General features: G+C 46.6%; 2 protein-coding genes across 7 annotated transcripts in view; one reads left to right on the plus strand and one right to left on the minus strand.

Annotated features, from left to right (window-relative positions):
• The window catches only part of COLGALT2 (collagen beta(1-O)galactosyltransferase 2), a 126,555-nt gene extending 121,364 nt beyond the window's left edge, over window positions 1-5,191 (plus strand). The window contains exon 12 of the mRNA XM_079108040.1: window positions 1,296-5,191. Within this exon, the coding sequence (XP_078964166.1) occupies window positions 1,296-1,572 (277 nt within the window). The 3' untranslated portion in view covers window positions 1,573-5,191. The remainder of the gene's footprint in view (window positions 1-1,295) is intronic.
• A 7,035-nt stretch (window positions 5,192-12,226) lies between these two features.
• The window catches only part of RGL1 (ral guanine nucleotide dissociation stimulator like 1), a 147,119-nt gene continuing 146,073 nt past the window's right edge, over window positions 12,227-13,272 (minus strand). For all 6 annotated transcript variants that reach the window (XM_079108019.1, XM_079108018.1, XM_079108021.1 and 3 more), the window contains one exon: window positions 12,227-12,632. In XM_079108019.1, the coding sequence (XP_078964145.1) occupies window positions 12,445-12,632 (188 nt within the window). In that variant the 3' untranslated portion in view covers window positions 12,227-12,444. The remainder of the gene's footprint in view (window positions 12,633-13,272) is intronic.

A 13,272-nucleotide genomic window follows, 5' to 3' on the forward strand; every position in this document is an offset into this window, starting at 1 on the left:
CACCTGCTCAGATCTCACTTGCCTTTGCTCTTTGACTTCCTGAACCTCACACATGTTAAGGTGAAGGTGACCTTTTTAAACACCTCAATTTTTTCAGTTCATTCAGCTCTGTTCACATCTGCATGATTGGCTAGGCAATGGTATCCATCCTTGCCAAGTCCACAATCTGGTTGGAAACACAGACTCATAAGCAAATCATGATAATATTTTGTAATTCCTGAAGTCACAAAGGTGTATGAGAAGTCCAATGGTGTGGAGGTGGCACCTGAGTAGGGTGTCCATGGAAGAAGATAGTGCGACGCTCAGAATTCCCACAGCCCAGGAGCTTACTCTGACCTAGCACTGATCCAAACATATGGCAATTGATGGTTTACCTGTCGTCTCCTAAATAAGTCATGAATCCTTTGAGGGCAGGAACACTCCCTCTGCACTTTACAGCTTAGTCTAAATACTAAACATAATAGTGGCTCAATCGATATTTACTAAATGCAGGAATGGAGCAGAAGACCAATCTCCAGCCTTGGCTCTTCCTCTGTAGCTGGGTGATCTCCAACTAGATGGTCTTCATTTTAGCTGTTGAGATTTCCCAGATTACATCCTGTGCATTTTGTCTCCTGTCCAGATCTCCTCACACTCTTTTATGTAGCACATCAGAGACTGACTTTACCTATGTCCCCTGGCAGAACATGTAGCTCAAAACAGTATTCCTTGAAATATAAGGGAAATCAATCCTTATTTAGTTAACATTGCCCTGCAGACCAAGGGGCTGTTCAGATGTCACCTCATGTAACCCATATTGGAACTCTGGGAAGGGGTCAAGTTGTCCTTCTACTTTATACTTGAAGGCAGTTGAAACGTGAGCAAGAAGCTCAAAAGCAAAGCCTGGTTGGCATGCATCCAAGTCACCATGTCAGTCACCCATCCCTGCTGTTTGGATCTCAATCCTGAAACTGGGCATTTTTTGTAAAACAATTATGTTTATTTATCATTAAAGTCCAGCAGAAGTTAATTTTTAACTTTCAGAGTAAGACCTGAAACTCTTCGTTTAAACTCTTCCATCCAAATGCACTGGAAGTGTCCTGCCTTTTTGCTTGTTTGTCTGTGTAGATCTTCTGCAAGCTTTAAAGAAACCTTGATTGCATTTGGAGCCTAAGGTTTTCTACAATAACACAACTTGAAAAATAATGAAATGAATCCTAGTCGTTTCGGAGATGACCAGCAAGGGCCCCCTACTCTTTCCCCCTGTTCCCTAAGTTTTCTAACCCCTCACGTGCCTGTGTGCCTCTCGTTTTCAGAGCTGAGTACAAGGAGTACTATGAATCCAGGGACTTGAAAGCCTTCTCTGCAGAGCCCTTGCTGATCTACCCCACGCATTACACAGGCCAGCCGGGGTACCTGAGTGACACAGAGACCTCGACCATCTGGGACAATGAGACAGTGGCCACCGACTGGGACAGGACACATTCCTGGAAGTCCCGCAAGCAGGGTCGTATCCACAGCAATGCCAAAAACACAGAGGCTCTGCCATCACCAACTTCTGTGGACACTGTGCCTTCGAGGGATGAGCTATGAGGGCGTCCAGGGAGCACGACCCATGCTGTTCGTCACTGTTCGGTTTCTCTAGAGTGCTGTCCATCTGTTTACTCCAATTTATTTTTCATTTTTATTTTTTTTACTGATCACAGTTCATCTAACCAAAGTGATCTCATGTGATTGATCAAAATGAAGATATTTCTGAAAGCAGAGAGGAATAGGGAAATTAAACACAAATTCCCGTAAGATAGGTCTTATGGGAACTGCTAAGTTACACTTCAGTCTAGACACCCAGTTCTGTCAATAGTCCTATGACACGGCTGCCTACAGCAAGGAGACCACAGGGGTGGCTCAGAGTCCTGTCCGAGGGATAATACCACAAGTCACCACATCATGAAATGGGTAGTCAGGACAGACAGCCCAGCCAGCTAGGCCACATTCACTGGTCGGGACAGTCCATTTTATGCAAAAATATGATTGAAAACTTGTATACATAACAAGATTTTTTTCTCCCTTTGAGTGAGGGAATCAAACCATTTAAAATCACATTAATTAGGCTTTTATTTAAAGAAATTCTGTCATGAGCTTTATTACAAAGTGAATTTTAAAAATTAGTCTCCTCATTATCCAATAAGGATGGATAATTGGGTCTGGCTGAGACATGGCCCTTGACCATCATGGCGACTGGAATAAAGAAGTGTCCAGTTTGCCATGTGGATGTTATTTGGTAGATATTTAAGGAAGGAAAACCTCAACCTTTGGCCTTTGTTATTGTGGCTGCTTAGGTCCAGAAGCTATATTTATAAAGATAAATGTAATATATGTGGGGTGAGCTGGGGTATTCCTGCCCTGTCCCGGGGTCCACGTGCCGCTGTAGCACCTTACACCCTCTGTTCCACCCCTCAGCTTGGGAATGAGCTGCAGGTGGTGAGCTTTATGAGTGATTGTTGAGGGACACAGCACATTTTTAGGCCAGCAACTGTCCTTGCCTGGATTTTTCATTATATTTTGAATTATTTATTTTACAAAATGTGGGGAAAACATTGACTGTAGGATGAGGCCGAGAAACAGATGTTGCAAGCTTTCATTGCACCCCTGGGAGTGGCCAGTGTAGACACATTGGCTTGACCATCTGAGTTCCCTGAACTTCCCAGCCTGTCTCTTGCAGGGAGGCCTGTGGCTGGGGTATTCCAACCATTTAGAAGTAAATTATTCTCCCTTTCGAGAGAGACTTTGGTCAGAAACAATGGACTGGACAGCAGATTTAGGCCAACAACCAGGGAAACGCTCAGAGCCCAAATTCTAGGCAGACCACCTTTCTCAAAATGTTCCCTGAAACTTCATTCTGCTGCCTTCAGACTGATTTTATGTGACATGTAAAGCTGGACTCAAGACCATCCAACTTCACCATCTGTCATCCTAGGACACCAAGAACATCCTCCACCGTCACCTTCCTTCCTCACTCTTGATATTGTTCTCCACTGACTAATAAGCCAGGGATCTGAGAAGAGGTATCTTGTCCCACTCCAGTTTTTACTGCTGGGACAGCTGTCAGGACTTGACTCTTCTAGGAAAACAGGAAGAACATCCGGGGAGCTAGTGAAAACTCCTTAGGTGATTCCTAAGGCTTCCGTGGGGACTTGGTATTTTGTCTGCATAGATGAGTGTGTGAAAGTGTGCCTGGCTTTAATGACTCTCTCTGCTGGGGTGGGCAGTGGCTGAGAATTGGGAGTGAAGAAGATTGACTTCTGTGCTGTTTTGTTTAATAGGGAACATTTTCCCCCCTGTCAGCTGGTCTGATGGGTTTAAGAATTCTCATTTTTCAAAGATGCTCAACTTACATTTTAGAATTTTCATCTAGGACTGTTGTACTGTGAATAAAGTTCTGGCCCTGTAAGCCCAGCCTTTGCTTCTCCCTGCTCAGGTCTGGATCCCAAGCAACCTTCTCTTCTTGTGAACAGTGTAAACTGCAGATCTAGCATTTTGGGGGGACAACCCTCTCCTCAGCAATCCAGAGGTACTTTGACCTCATTGTTGTTCTGCCTCCCTTCGAGTCATAAACCAAGGCATCTGCCCTGGGTGTTCACTGGAGGCCTTCAGTACAGAGGCCTTTGCCTCTGCCCCTGGCACCTGCTTTCTACCTCTGGAGTTGAGATAAACCCTGTCTGGATTCCTCATGGGATCCAAGGCCGGGTCTTCTGGATAGACAAGTTCCACTTGAGCAGTGTTGCTGCTGCTCTCTGTGGTCTGAGCACCTTCAATTTGCAGAGGACCCACAGCATGACTTGCTTTAGGGTCACCTGGGTCTGCTGCAGGAACCCTAGAGAAGAGAAAGAGCTGGCATCCCAGCACCTTGCTTTTGTCTGTCTTGCGTGCTATTTCGGGTGGGGGAGTGACAAACTATTTGCCTTCTGGAGCTCTTTGTGAAAAATTAAAAAATAACTTCGCTTAAAGTTGTAATTGTTCATTGGTTCCTCAAACACTGGCCAGTGACCAACACTGCTGGGGACCCTGCAGTCCTAGACCATGGACACCGGAGGTCAGAGGCCAGAGACCTTCTCCACTGTGTGACTCCCATGAGAACTGAGAAAGCAGGGCTACTGCCCTCCTGCGAAGTGGGTGTTGTCATGGACTGGTGGGTCCATGCTGAAGAGAATTCTAGAAAAACAGACGCCCCCTGTGGAGGGTGTGAGGGAAGTGCCCCTCTTGCCTCTGTGTCCAAACAGGTCAGTCTATCCAGACACAGAAAGCTATCAAGATGCTTGTATAGGCCAAGGAACTTTCTCCTGGGACAAAAAAAAAAAAAAAAAAAAAAAAAAAAAAGGAGAGTCCATGTTAGTTCCAGCGAGTTCTTGGAGTTCAAATCCAGCTTCCCTATAATCTCAAAGCTTCATCTTTTTTCAGGCCTGTGCTGGGCACTGAGATACTCGGGACTAGGGACGGTCCCTACCACTGTGGGGTTCACAGGCCACGCAGGAGCCAGGCAAGCAGGTGGCTGCACAACGGGACGGCTGTGTCCCAGAGACTGGAAGGGAGTAGGTCGCGGGCCTCCAGAGACCTGGCTCTGCTGAGGAGTTCTGCCAGGGCCGCTCTACAGGGGGAGAGATTCGCACTGGTTTTGAAGGATGAGGGAGGAGGACTGGGCACGGGGATGGGGTGCTATCTAGGCACAGCGAGGGCAGGACTGTGGAAAGAACCACTGGGGGTGACAGGAGACTCAATAGGACGGAAAAGTGGGAGCGTCGGGATTGGGGATGGGTGGGAACCCGCCAGGCGAGAGGAGGACGGTAAGGTCAACCTTCCTTGTGTGGGCTTTTTGATCCCAACTACAGAGGCTGTTGTTGCTGGGGGATTCGAGGTTTGGTTACTTTCCTGACAGAAAATGCAGTTTTCTAGGAAATTGTTGGTACCTAAAGCAAGAAACACTCCCATTTCAATACAAACTTGGGAATCTCGGGGTTTTTCATATTTGGTTGGAGGGAACCCAACCAGGGATGGTAACCTGAAGCGGCGTCCCAGGAGGCCTTCCGCAATGTGCTTCTGGGACAGTCTTTCCAACACAACGTAGGGAGAGGAGCCATACGGAATGGTCTCCACGACAGACAGGTTAATTCACCAAGAAGTTAAGAACAGACAAGGTGAAGTTAAGATGAGGCTGGTAATTTGAGAGGAAAATAGCACACTGTGGTGACTGATTCAGACAGTTCAGGAGTAAGTGGCCTCAGAAATCCTCCGTGTGCCCAGATTACGATTTTTGGTGATGTTTATTACTTAAGCAAGAGCCTGCTGCCCCCAGACGTGTTCTGATCCATGTGGCAAAGGGAGGGGAGCAGGAAGAGAGGGGCCCAAAGGTCCCCAGCAAGCCCGATGCAGGGTGGCTGAGGCACGCATGAGAAGTCAGACCGGGCCTTTCGTTGTCCACTTGGAATAGAGAAGGGATGACAGTGGGTTTGGACATTGTGTTATAGAAGATTACCTGGAAAATGGCATCTTCTCGGAGGATAAGCACAGAGGAATTTGGATGAGTATTCAGGAAGAGTTTAATGACAGAATTTGGACATTGAACGGGATTCAGGCCAAGTGGTGGATAGGTGGCTTGTTCAAATCTGTTGCTGCCTGGAAAATGGCTCCCTTTGCTCTTCGAATTTACTTTTTTCTCGTCTTTTTTGCTTCCTCTCACAGATGTGCTCAAGTTTGAGATGATCTTTGCTTGGGTTGTTCCTGCCCCACCAGCTGTGCTGCTCCCGGCCCAAAGTCATCCTTTCATCCACCCTGTAAAGGGGTGGAAAGAACGAAGAACCAGCTCTGTGGATTGTTTCTCTTTACTTTTAATTTGCTGGGTTTCCTTCTGGTAGTTTCTTCGGCATGGCTTCCTGGTAATGGGCATTCTAATAAAATTACATCTGAGCAGCTCTAGGACTTGGAGCACCTGCTCGGGAGCCTGGGTGGCCCCAGAAGGCTTCTCTGGCCTTCCCTGTTCTTGGGGCAGCCAGACTCTTGCTCTTGGGAGAACTTGATTTTCAGGGTGGAGTGGGCAGCCCTCCCTCTCTGTTCTGCAGAGAAACTTAGAAAGAATGAGTGACAAAGTGTCCCTTCCCAAGAGGGACTGAAAAGTTTGAAGGGGACCACTAGGCAGGAGCTGAGTGGTCCCAGTGATGACAATGAGAGCTGAAGGGTTTTAGGTGCCCTTGGGAAACACCAGTATGAACTGTGAAGACTGGGGCCAGGGCAGGAACGCACAGAGCCGAGTGCCAGGGGCCAGTGTGGCACAAGCCCTTGAAGAATCGGACGGGAGGAGGAAGAGGCAGCTTCCAGAGCAGCACACACACAGCAAGGTTCTGCTGCCAGAGCTGAGTCCAGGACAGAAGTTCAAGGACAAGGGTAATAGAGAGAAAGTCAGGCCAGTCGCTGGAGCCCTCAATGCTGGCACACAGGCCTAAAGAGGAGAGACAGTGAAAGGGGAAAGTAGTGGTAGGAGGGAGACCTAAACGGGGTGGCAACAGCCTCGTCCTTAAAGTGGCTACTTTATCCTTTTTCACTCGCAGCTCTCAACGGTGGGATGGACTGAGGTGGGGTTGAACTGAGCTGCCCACAAAGGAATGGCAGGTGTCCGGGGTCCCATGCCCGTGGCTGCTACACTTTACAGTTTTGTCTCAGCCACCCTGCACGGGTCTTTGGATCCCAGAGCTCCTTCCTGCAGAAAGGGGGGGGGGGGGCTGGGCGGGACCCAAGAGCGCCACTTCTGTTGAAAGATCTGTCCCTCTCTGACTACGAAGGGCATCCAAGGAGCCCTGACAGGAGTCACCACCAGCTCTGGGCACCACACAGACCTCTGCTCCCAGATGCCCCAGGTCAGGGCCTCCTCCTCCTCAGCCTCCCTCTCAAAGCCCAGCCACCCTGCGAAGCCTCTGGACCCCCAGGCCTGTCCATTGTTCGCTCCGGACCACAGTTGCGAAGTGAGCTGCAGGAGTCCTGGACACTCTCCAACTCCATGAGTCAGTGCTGCCCCCGAGTGGCAGCCGGCTCAGGTTCCCCAGGGTGCTGTTCCACACACTGGAGCCCACCTCCAAGGCTTCACGCCTCATCCGGACGGCGTGGCTGCTCCCCAGGCCGGGGGGTCGGGGGCTTGAGGACACAGCTTTCTGGAAGCCAGTTCATTTGTAGGAACAGTAGCATCTAACGCTTGCATGTGAGCCAGAGTGACAAATGCTTGGTCTCTAAGCACTGTCACTTAATACTGCATGAACCTCAAGGGTAGGAGCTATTAGTGATCCCTGCTTTTCAGATAAGGAAAGAGCTAAGTGATGTCACTTGCTTAAAGTAGTCAATGGCTGCGATTTAGACTCCTAGATGGTCAGATCCCACCACACCAAATTGCAGTCACCTCACAGTTTCTGGTGGACAGTGGGTTTTGTTTTTTAACGGTTAATGTTTAGATCGCAATCCCCTTCTTAAACACAGACACACACACACACACACACACACACACACACACACACACACACACACACAGCCTGATAGATACAGGAACTTACAGCTCCTACCTCTGTACTTTCCACCTATGAAATAGCACATATTTATTATTCAGCAGATCATACTGCACATTCTTAAATGACATTTTGTGGCATGCTTGGCTGCTGGTTATGGTATACACCAGGATCCAAAAGAGATGTCGGGGGAATCATTTGGAATGCTTCCCCCATTTCAAAATGGGCTCCTTTCTTCCGCCTGTCTTCCCTCCCTCTTTCTTTCTTCTTTCTTTCCTTTCTCCTCTCCTCCCCTCCCCTCTCCTCCCTTTCCTTCCTCTCCTCTTCTTCTTCTTTTAGAACGGCAGGAGCAATTCAGAAACAGTTTGAATACCACTCACTGTCCTTTGTCCTATTTCTTCTTAACTTTGGGTACTGGCAGCCTTTTGATTCTGGACCTGGGTAGCACATGGAGCTTTGGGTGTAAGTGGTGGGGGATGAAATGACTCCTGGGAAGTCCTTCTGTGATCACCTGTTGACAGCAGCTGGGTGGAGGTCCTAGAGCCAGCTCTTCTGGCTGCACCAGAACCCCAGGCACATCTACTTCTCCTCTGAAAACGCTTCATTTGGCTGGTGATTTCCCCAGCTCTTCACCTGCACCAACCACCATGGGACAGCCGAGCCCATGGCTCAGAAATGGATTCAGACCCCAGCTGGGGAGCTAACTTCATAATCCTAATCTCAATGGATTTCTCAACTGTGTGATGGAAATCGTGCTTAGGATAACAACAGTGCTCTGGCCTGCAGTGAATGTTCTCCGGAGACTTTAAGAACCATCCAAATGTGCATCTAACAAAGGTCACTTGTATAAGCTCACATGACTGGAAGGCTGGGGATGGGGCCAAGGGATCCTGGAATTCTCTCCAGTTCTGTGAGGCCATTGGGGAGTATCTGTCAGAAAGCCTCTTCTATTTGGTGCTCATCCCAGTGTGACAAGCTTGGAGTGGGTTTTGACAGAGCTTGTCACATTTGCCTAACCAGGCAACGTAAATGTTCTGGGCCTCAGCTCCACACATGTCCCATGTGGGTACTGACTACATGATTTTAAGGCCCCTTTGAACCCATAAGGAAGTATCACATACGTAGGATCCCTCCAACTGTTGAATGAATTGCTTTGACACAGGCACCTCGGTAGAGTTGTTGAAAAACCAGACCCAACAATCGTTTCCAAATTCTGAATCTAGAAGACCTAAATTTGACTTGGCTCTTTTTGAATTTTCCAGGCTTCTAGATGAACTCACTCTGACATTCTCTCCTTCTTTAAACATCTTTCTTCTTCAACTCTTCCTTTGCTCTGTGCACTCCCATCTCAAGTCCTCACTGCCATCTCTTCCAAACACTGTTTCTGATGGGTGACCTATCTGTGGTACAGACAGCAGGGCTTAGCAGCTCCATTTCCACCTCCCCTGCTTAGACCAGGGCCAGCAGGCTGGCCAGTGGACTGTGATTGGGGTGACATGCATCATTTTGATCTAACTTTAAGTTCATACTCTTTTTACCATCACTATGACTTAAAGGAAAAAAAACCAAGATGGTGGAGTTATAAGATGGAAGCTGGCTGGATCCTTGGGCTACCAGCAGAGGAAAGTCACAAAAGAGACCTGTGTGATTTGCTTTACACTGTCACATAGATGACAAAATAAAACTCTGGTTTAAGTTACTGAGTTTTCTTGGTTGCTTGCTTCTCTCTTGTCTAGCCTAGGCTACCACATCTCTCCCTGAGGTATTTCATTCTAGGAGAGATTCTAGAGGGAAAGATAAGGAAAATCACAGTGCAAATAACTTTTCATAGTGAAATTTTAGGCATCTGTAGAAAAAGATTTGGGGTCAGGGAATGTCTTGATACCACTAAAGTCAGGGCACATAGTGACACTTATGCCTCCCCAGTGCTTATGTGACATGAAGAATGTGAAAATGCTTCAAAGAAATGATCTAAGGACAGTGTCACCAGGCAAAAAGTCACTAAGCCCAGTTCCTAGATAAGAACAAAACAAGGGAATTAGTTTTCTAGAGTGTTCTTGAAAAAATAGTCACCTAGTACCAGAGATAGAAATCCCTTTCCTGCTCCTTGAATTTATCAATTTATCAATTTTTAGGCTCTTCCTAAAATCTGTTAAGGGCCCCCAAAATATGATAACTTGGGTCCATTTAGTAATCTACTGGAAAATAATAATTCTGAGAAACACTTGGAAACAATTGAGTAAATTCTGAGACTGGCTATCTGCTGAACGGAGCTGGGCTCAGACCGTACGCCCTGTGGGAAGACTTTCCTCCCTCTAGAGGTCCTCCTGACCTTTGGAGCACTGTGGAAGGTTTCAAGATGATCCAGATAGTAGTCATGGTGGCTCTGGGAAAGGCTGTCAGAAGAAACACAAAAGTGCTACTTCGAATCTGCACTCCAAGTTGGATTTTATAAAAGGAATCCCCACTGAGTGACTCCTAAGAATAGCAATCTGGCAAAGCACCCTCTTTGAAGGAAGCTTCCTAAGGACATCATTCTTGCTCCCAAATGCTCGTGACACATGCCGGTGGGGAGGACCCCCTCTAACTGCCCCTGGCTTTCCCTCGGCTCTCCAGCTGACCCAGGGTGGGCTTATTGATGATCTGGAACCCAGAGCCCTCCTGATTAACACTCCAGATACAATCCCTTTGGGTCTGGCAGCAAATGCCAACCAAGTCCCAAACCAGTTTATTAGTTTAACCAAAAGGTAAACAGATGATGGAGATGCAGAGACAAGCATGCGAGCAGCTGAAAGCGTTGCCCCGCTGTCCACCAGGAAGCAAACTAAGACAGTTATAAAGTGGCATTAAATCAATGAGGCCATGTTTTATCTACTTTGGAATTTCCATTATCTTTTAAAAAAGGTAAATATATATATATGTATATATATATATACATATATATATATATACTTTTTTTTTTTTACATTGCAGTATATAAATCTAGGCTCTACATGTACAGTATAAACACACAGGGCGAGCACATGGGCACAGCATGTCTGTCTTGGTAGCCACACCCTAGACCAGGCCAATGGTTCTACATTTTCTTTTCGACCTTCACACCAGGCTGGGGCTACATTTACTTCAGTCTCCATGATGGCTGTGACCCTAACCCTCTCTTCTCCACACGCAGAAGCATTAATTGAACAAGGCTCACAAACAGAAGAAAGTGCTTTTTCGACTAGTTGAAACCCAGTCGATCTTTACAATGCACATTCCAATCTCCTAGAAAGACCAAGGAAATCTGAGGACTTTCTGGCTCATTCTTTGGTCCATCATCACAAATCTCTGAACTTGTTCTGTGTTTCTTACAGAATTCATGTCTTTTTACATAACATCAATCCCACAGAAACCTTTGGGAGCTGTATCGGGATTAGAAAATTTTTAAAAAGCTCCATGTTACAATCTGCACTTCATATTCTGGGTTCATTCTTTTTATTTTTGGAATAAAAACTGGCATTTCGGGAATTTTTTTCTTAAAAAAGACAATCTGAAAGTGCTTCTTACACATCAACTTCCCAAATATGGCTTTTTAGTTCAAACCCCAGCATAGCTCAGATTTGGAAGGGAGACCATGATGGTGTTACTAGAGACACAAATGTCATTTTAAAGTGACACAGTTCTAGCCAGTATAGGGGCCTGAAAAAACAACGTTATCGATTCCATCTGGACGAATGTACCTCTTTGAGAAAGGACTGAGATAATATATGCAGTCCCATTTCCTTCTCCATGACTAGGCACAGGAATGCTATGAAAGTTAATAAGCAAAATAGATGCTTTATCAGCAGGGATCATCTCCAAGGGGCTATCAACAGAGCACTCGCTGTTTGGAAATCTTTCACAGGTTCAAAATGATTAAATGTAGTCAATCGCAGTGGAAATGTCTACACCTGAGGAACAAATTGCACATAGTATAGAGGTACTAGGATCCAGATGGCAAAGGACTCCAGACAGCTTTACATGCAAAAGGCAATCAGAAAAGGCAAGGAAGTAGTGGCATTCCAAGACAGGTAAGGGTCCAAACAGGTCACCGTTCTTTTGCGTTTTCTTTCCTGGCTGATAAGTTACCCAAGAACGTGGCGATTTGTGCAACGATGACTGTGATACGTTCTTAGAAGAGAAAACAGAAACACGACAGGGTTTCCAGAAATTGAACCGGGCTCGTGTTGACTCTAGAGGTGTGATGGCGACCAGTGGGGCACAGGCCTCTGGAGTCCCTCCTTGCCCTCCTGGGGAGCAGAGAGCGGCAGACGCAGGCAGAGGTAGGAGGCCACTGACTCATCCAAACCCTTCCCAAAGTGGCATTTCATTCAGCCTGTGGCAGTTCCAGCCTCTGCAAACTGTTTGATCTGGTGGCACTTGATTGAGAAAGAAATCCTCTCCCTTTACCGAAATAAAGCCCAGACTTCAGGTAATACTGGCAGGAAGGACACCGCATTCCTAGGGTTGACTCTAGTAACTCAGAAGGTAGGAGACTCGGTTCTCGGTTTCTTCTATTTCCCTGTTAAAAGTGACCTCAACTTCTCAGGTCATTGTGCAAATTTGTTTTCCATAGTCCAGAATATCCCATAAAGTCCCTCTGATATATCTACATATATAAATATACACACACATACGTAACTAAATATATGTGCATATATATATTTACACATGTGGATAATTTTGTATTTCAGTCTCAAATAGGTGGAAGAAAATCAGTGACTTGTCCATCCTTTTCATGTCAATTCATGTCCAATCTTTCCACATAGTCTCTCTCAGCTGAAGTACTCAATAAATATCTGCGGATGTCACCGATGATCCTCTAACACTGGATGGTCACTGCGATCACCACGGCCTTACCCAGCCCGCTCTGCCTGTGGCAAGTGAGGGGCCGAGTGTGCCCCTTTCAGAGGGTGATCTTGCTGTGTCTGTTGCTCCAGCAGCCCCGCTTAGCTGTCCTGGGCAAGGTCAGGCTTGTCCGGCTGCGCAGTTTCACCTGTTCTTCTACGGGGTTCTTTTTGCGTAAAATGAAGTCAAAGTTCACCTGGCTGTTCATGGCATAGAAGACATTTGCTGAGTCTGGGATCACAAGTTCTGAAAAACAGAAGGAAGTGAAGGCAGTCAGCCCATGTGGGGGCCAGGCCAGGGGCAGGGATAATCCTTGCCCAGACACGAGACTGGGATGAGGGCCCATCGTTCTTGGAATGTGGCCACCACCCACAAAATAGGTCCCAACAACACCTCAATCCCCTTGCAAAACACTAAAAGCAACTAAGGTTTAAGATACCCGCTGCCGTGAATTCAATGTTTAAGTACAGAATGTTAAAGCTAGACTAAAGCAGAGTGGGAAGGAGAGGGTGTGATCCCGAAGACCACAGCTAGCGAGCAGCAGGACTGGAACCAGAACTCAGGCTTCTTCCCATGTCCATTTGCCAAGTGGGAATGCAGAGTTTTTCAAAGACTAAGGGAATCCAATGATATGGAACAAACAGAAAATCTATAGCATTTTCCAAAATGCTTCTCTTGGAATACTGGAATATCTTTTTAAAGTAATCTCAAGTCGACCCAGTTATTTATTCTACTTGAGTCACTGCATTTTAATATTAAATAACATCCACATGAAGCAGTGTCTACCTGCTAACATCCAAACTATTTCTGATTTCCACAAATCCCAACTAGTTATCTGCAATTTCTGAACAGGATTGCTCTGAGTATGATATAAAATTACCAAAGC

Source organism: Sciurus vulgaris (genome assembly GCF_902686455.1).
Source record: "Sciurus vulgaris genome assembly, chromosome: 12".
NCBI classification, from domain to species: Eukaryota; Metazoa; Chordata; class Mammalia; order Rodentia; family Sciuridae; genus Sciurus; species Sciurus vulgaris.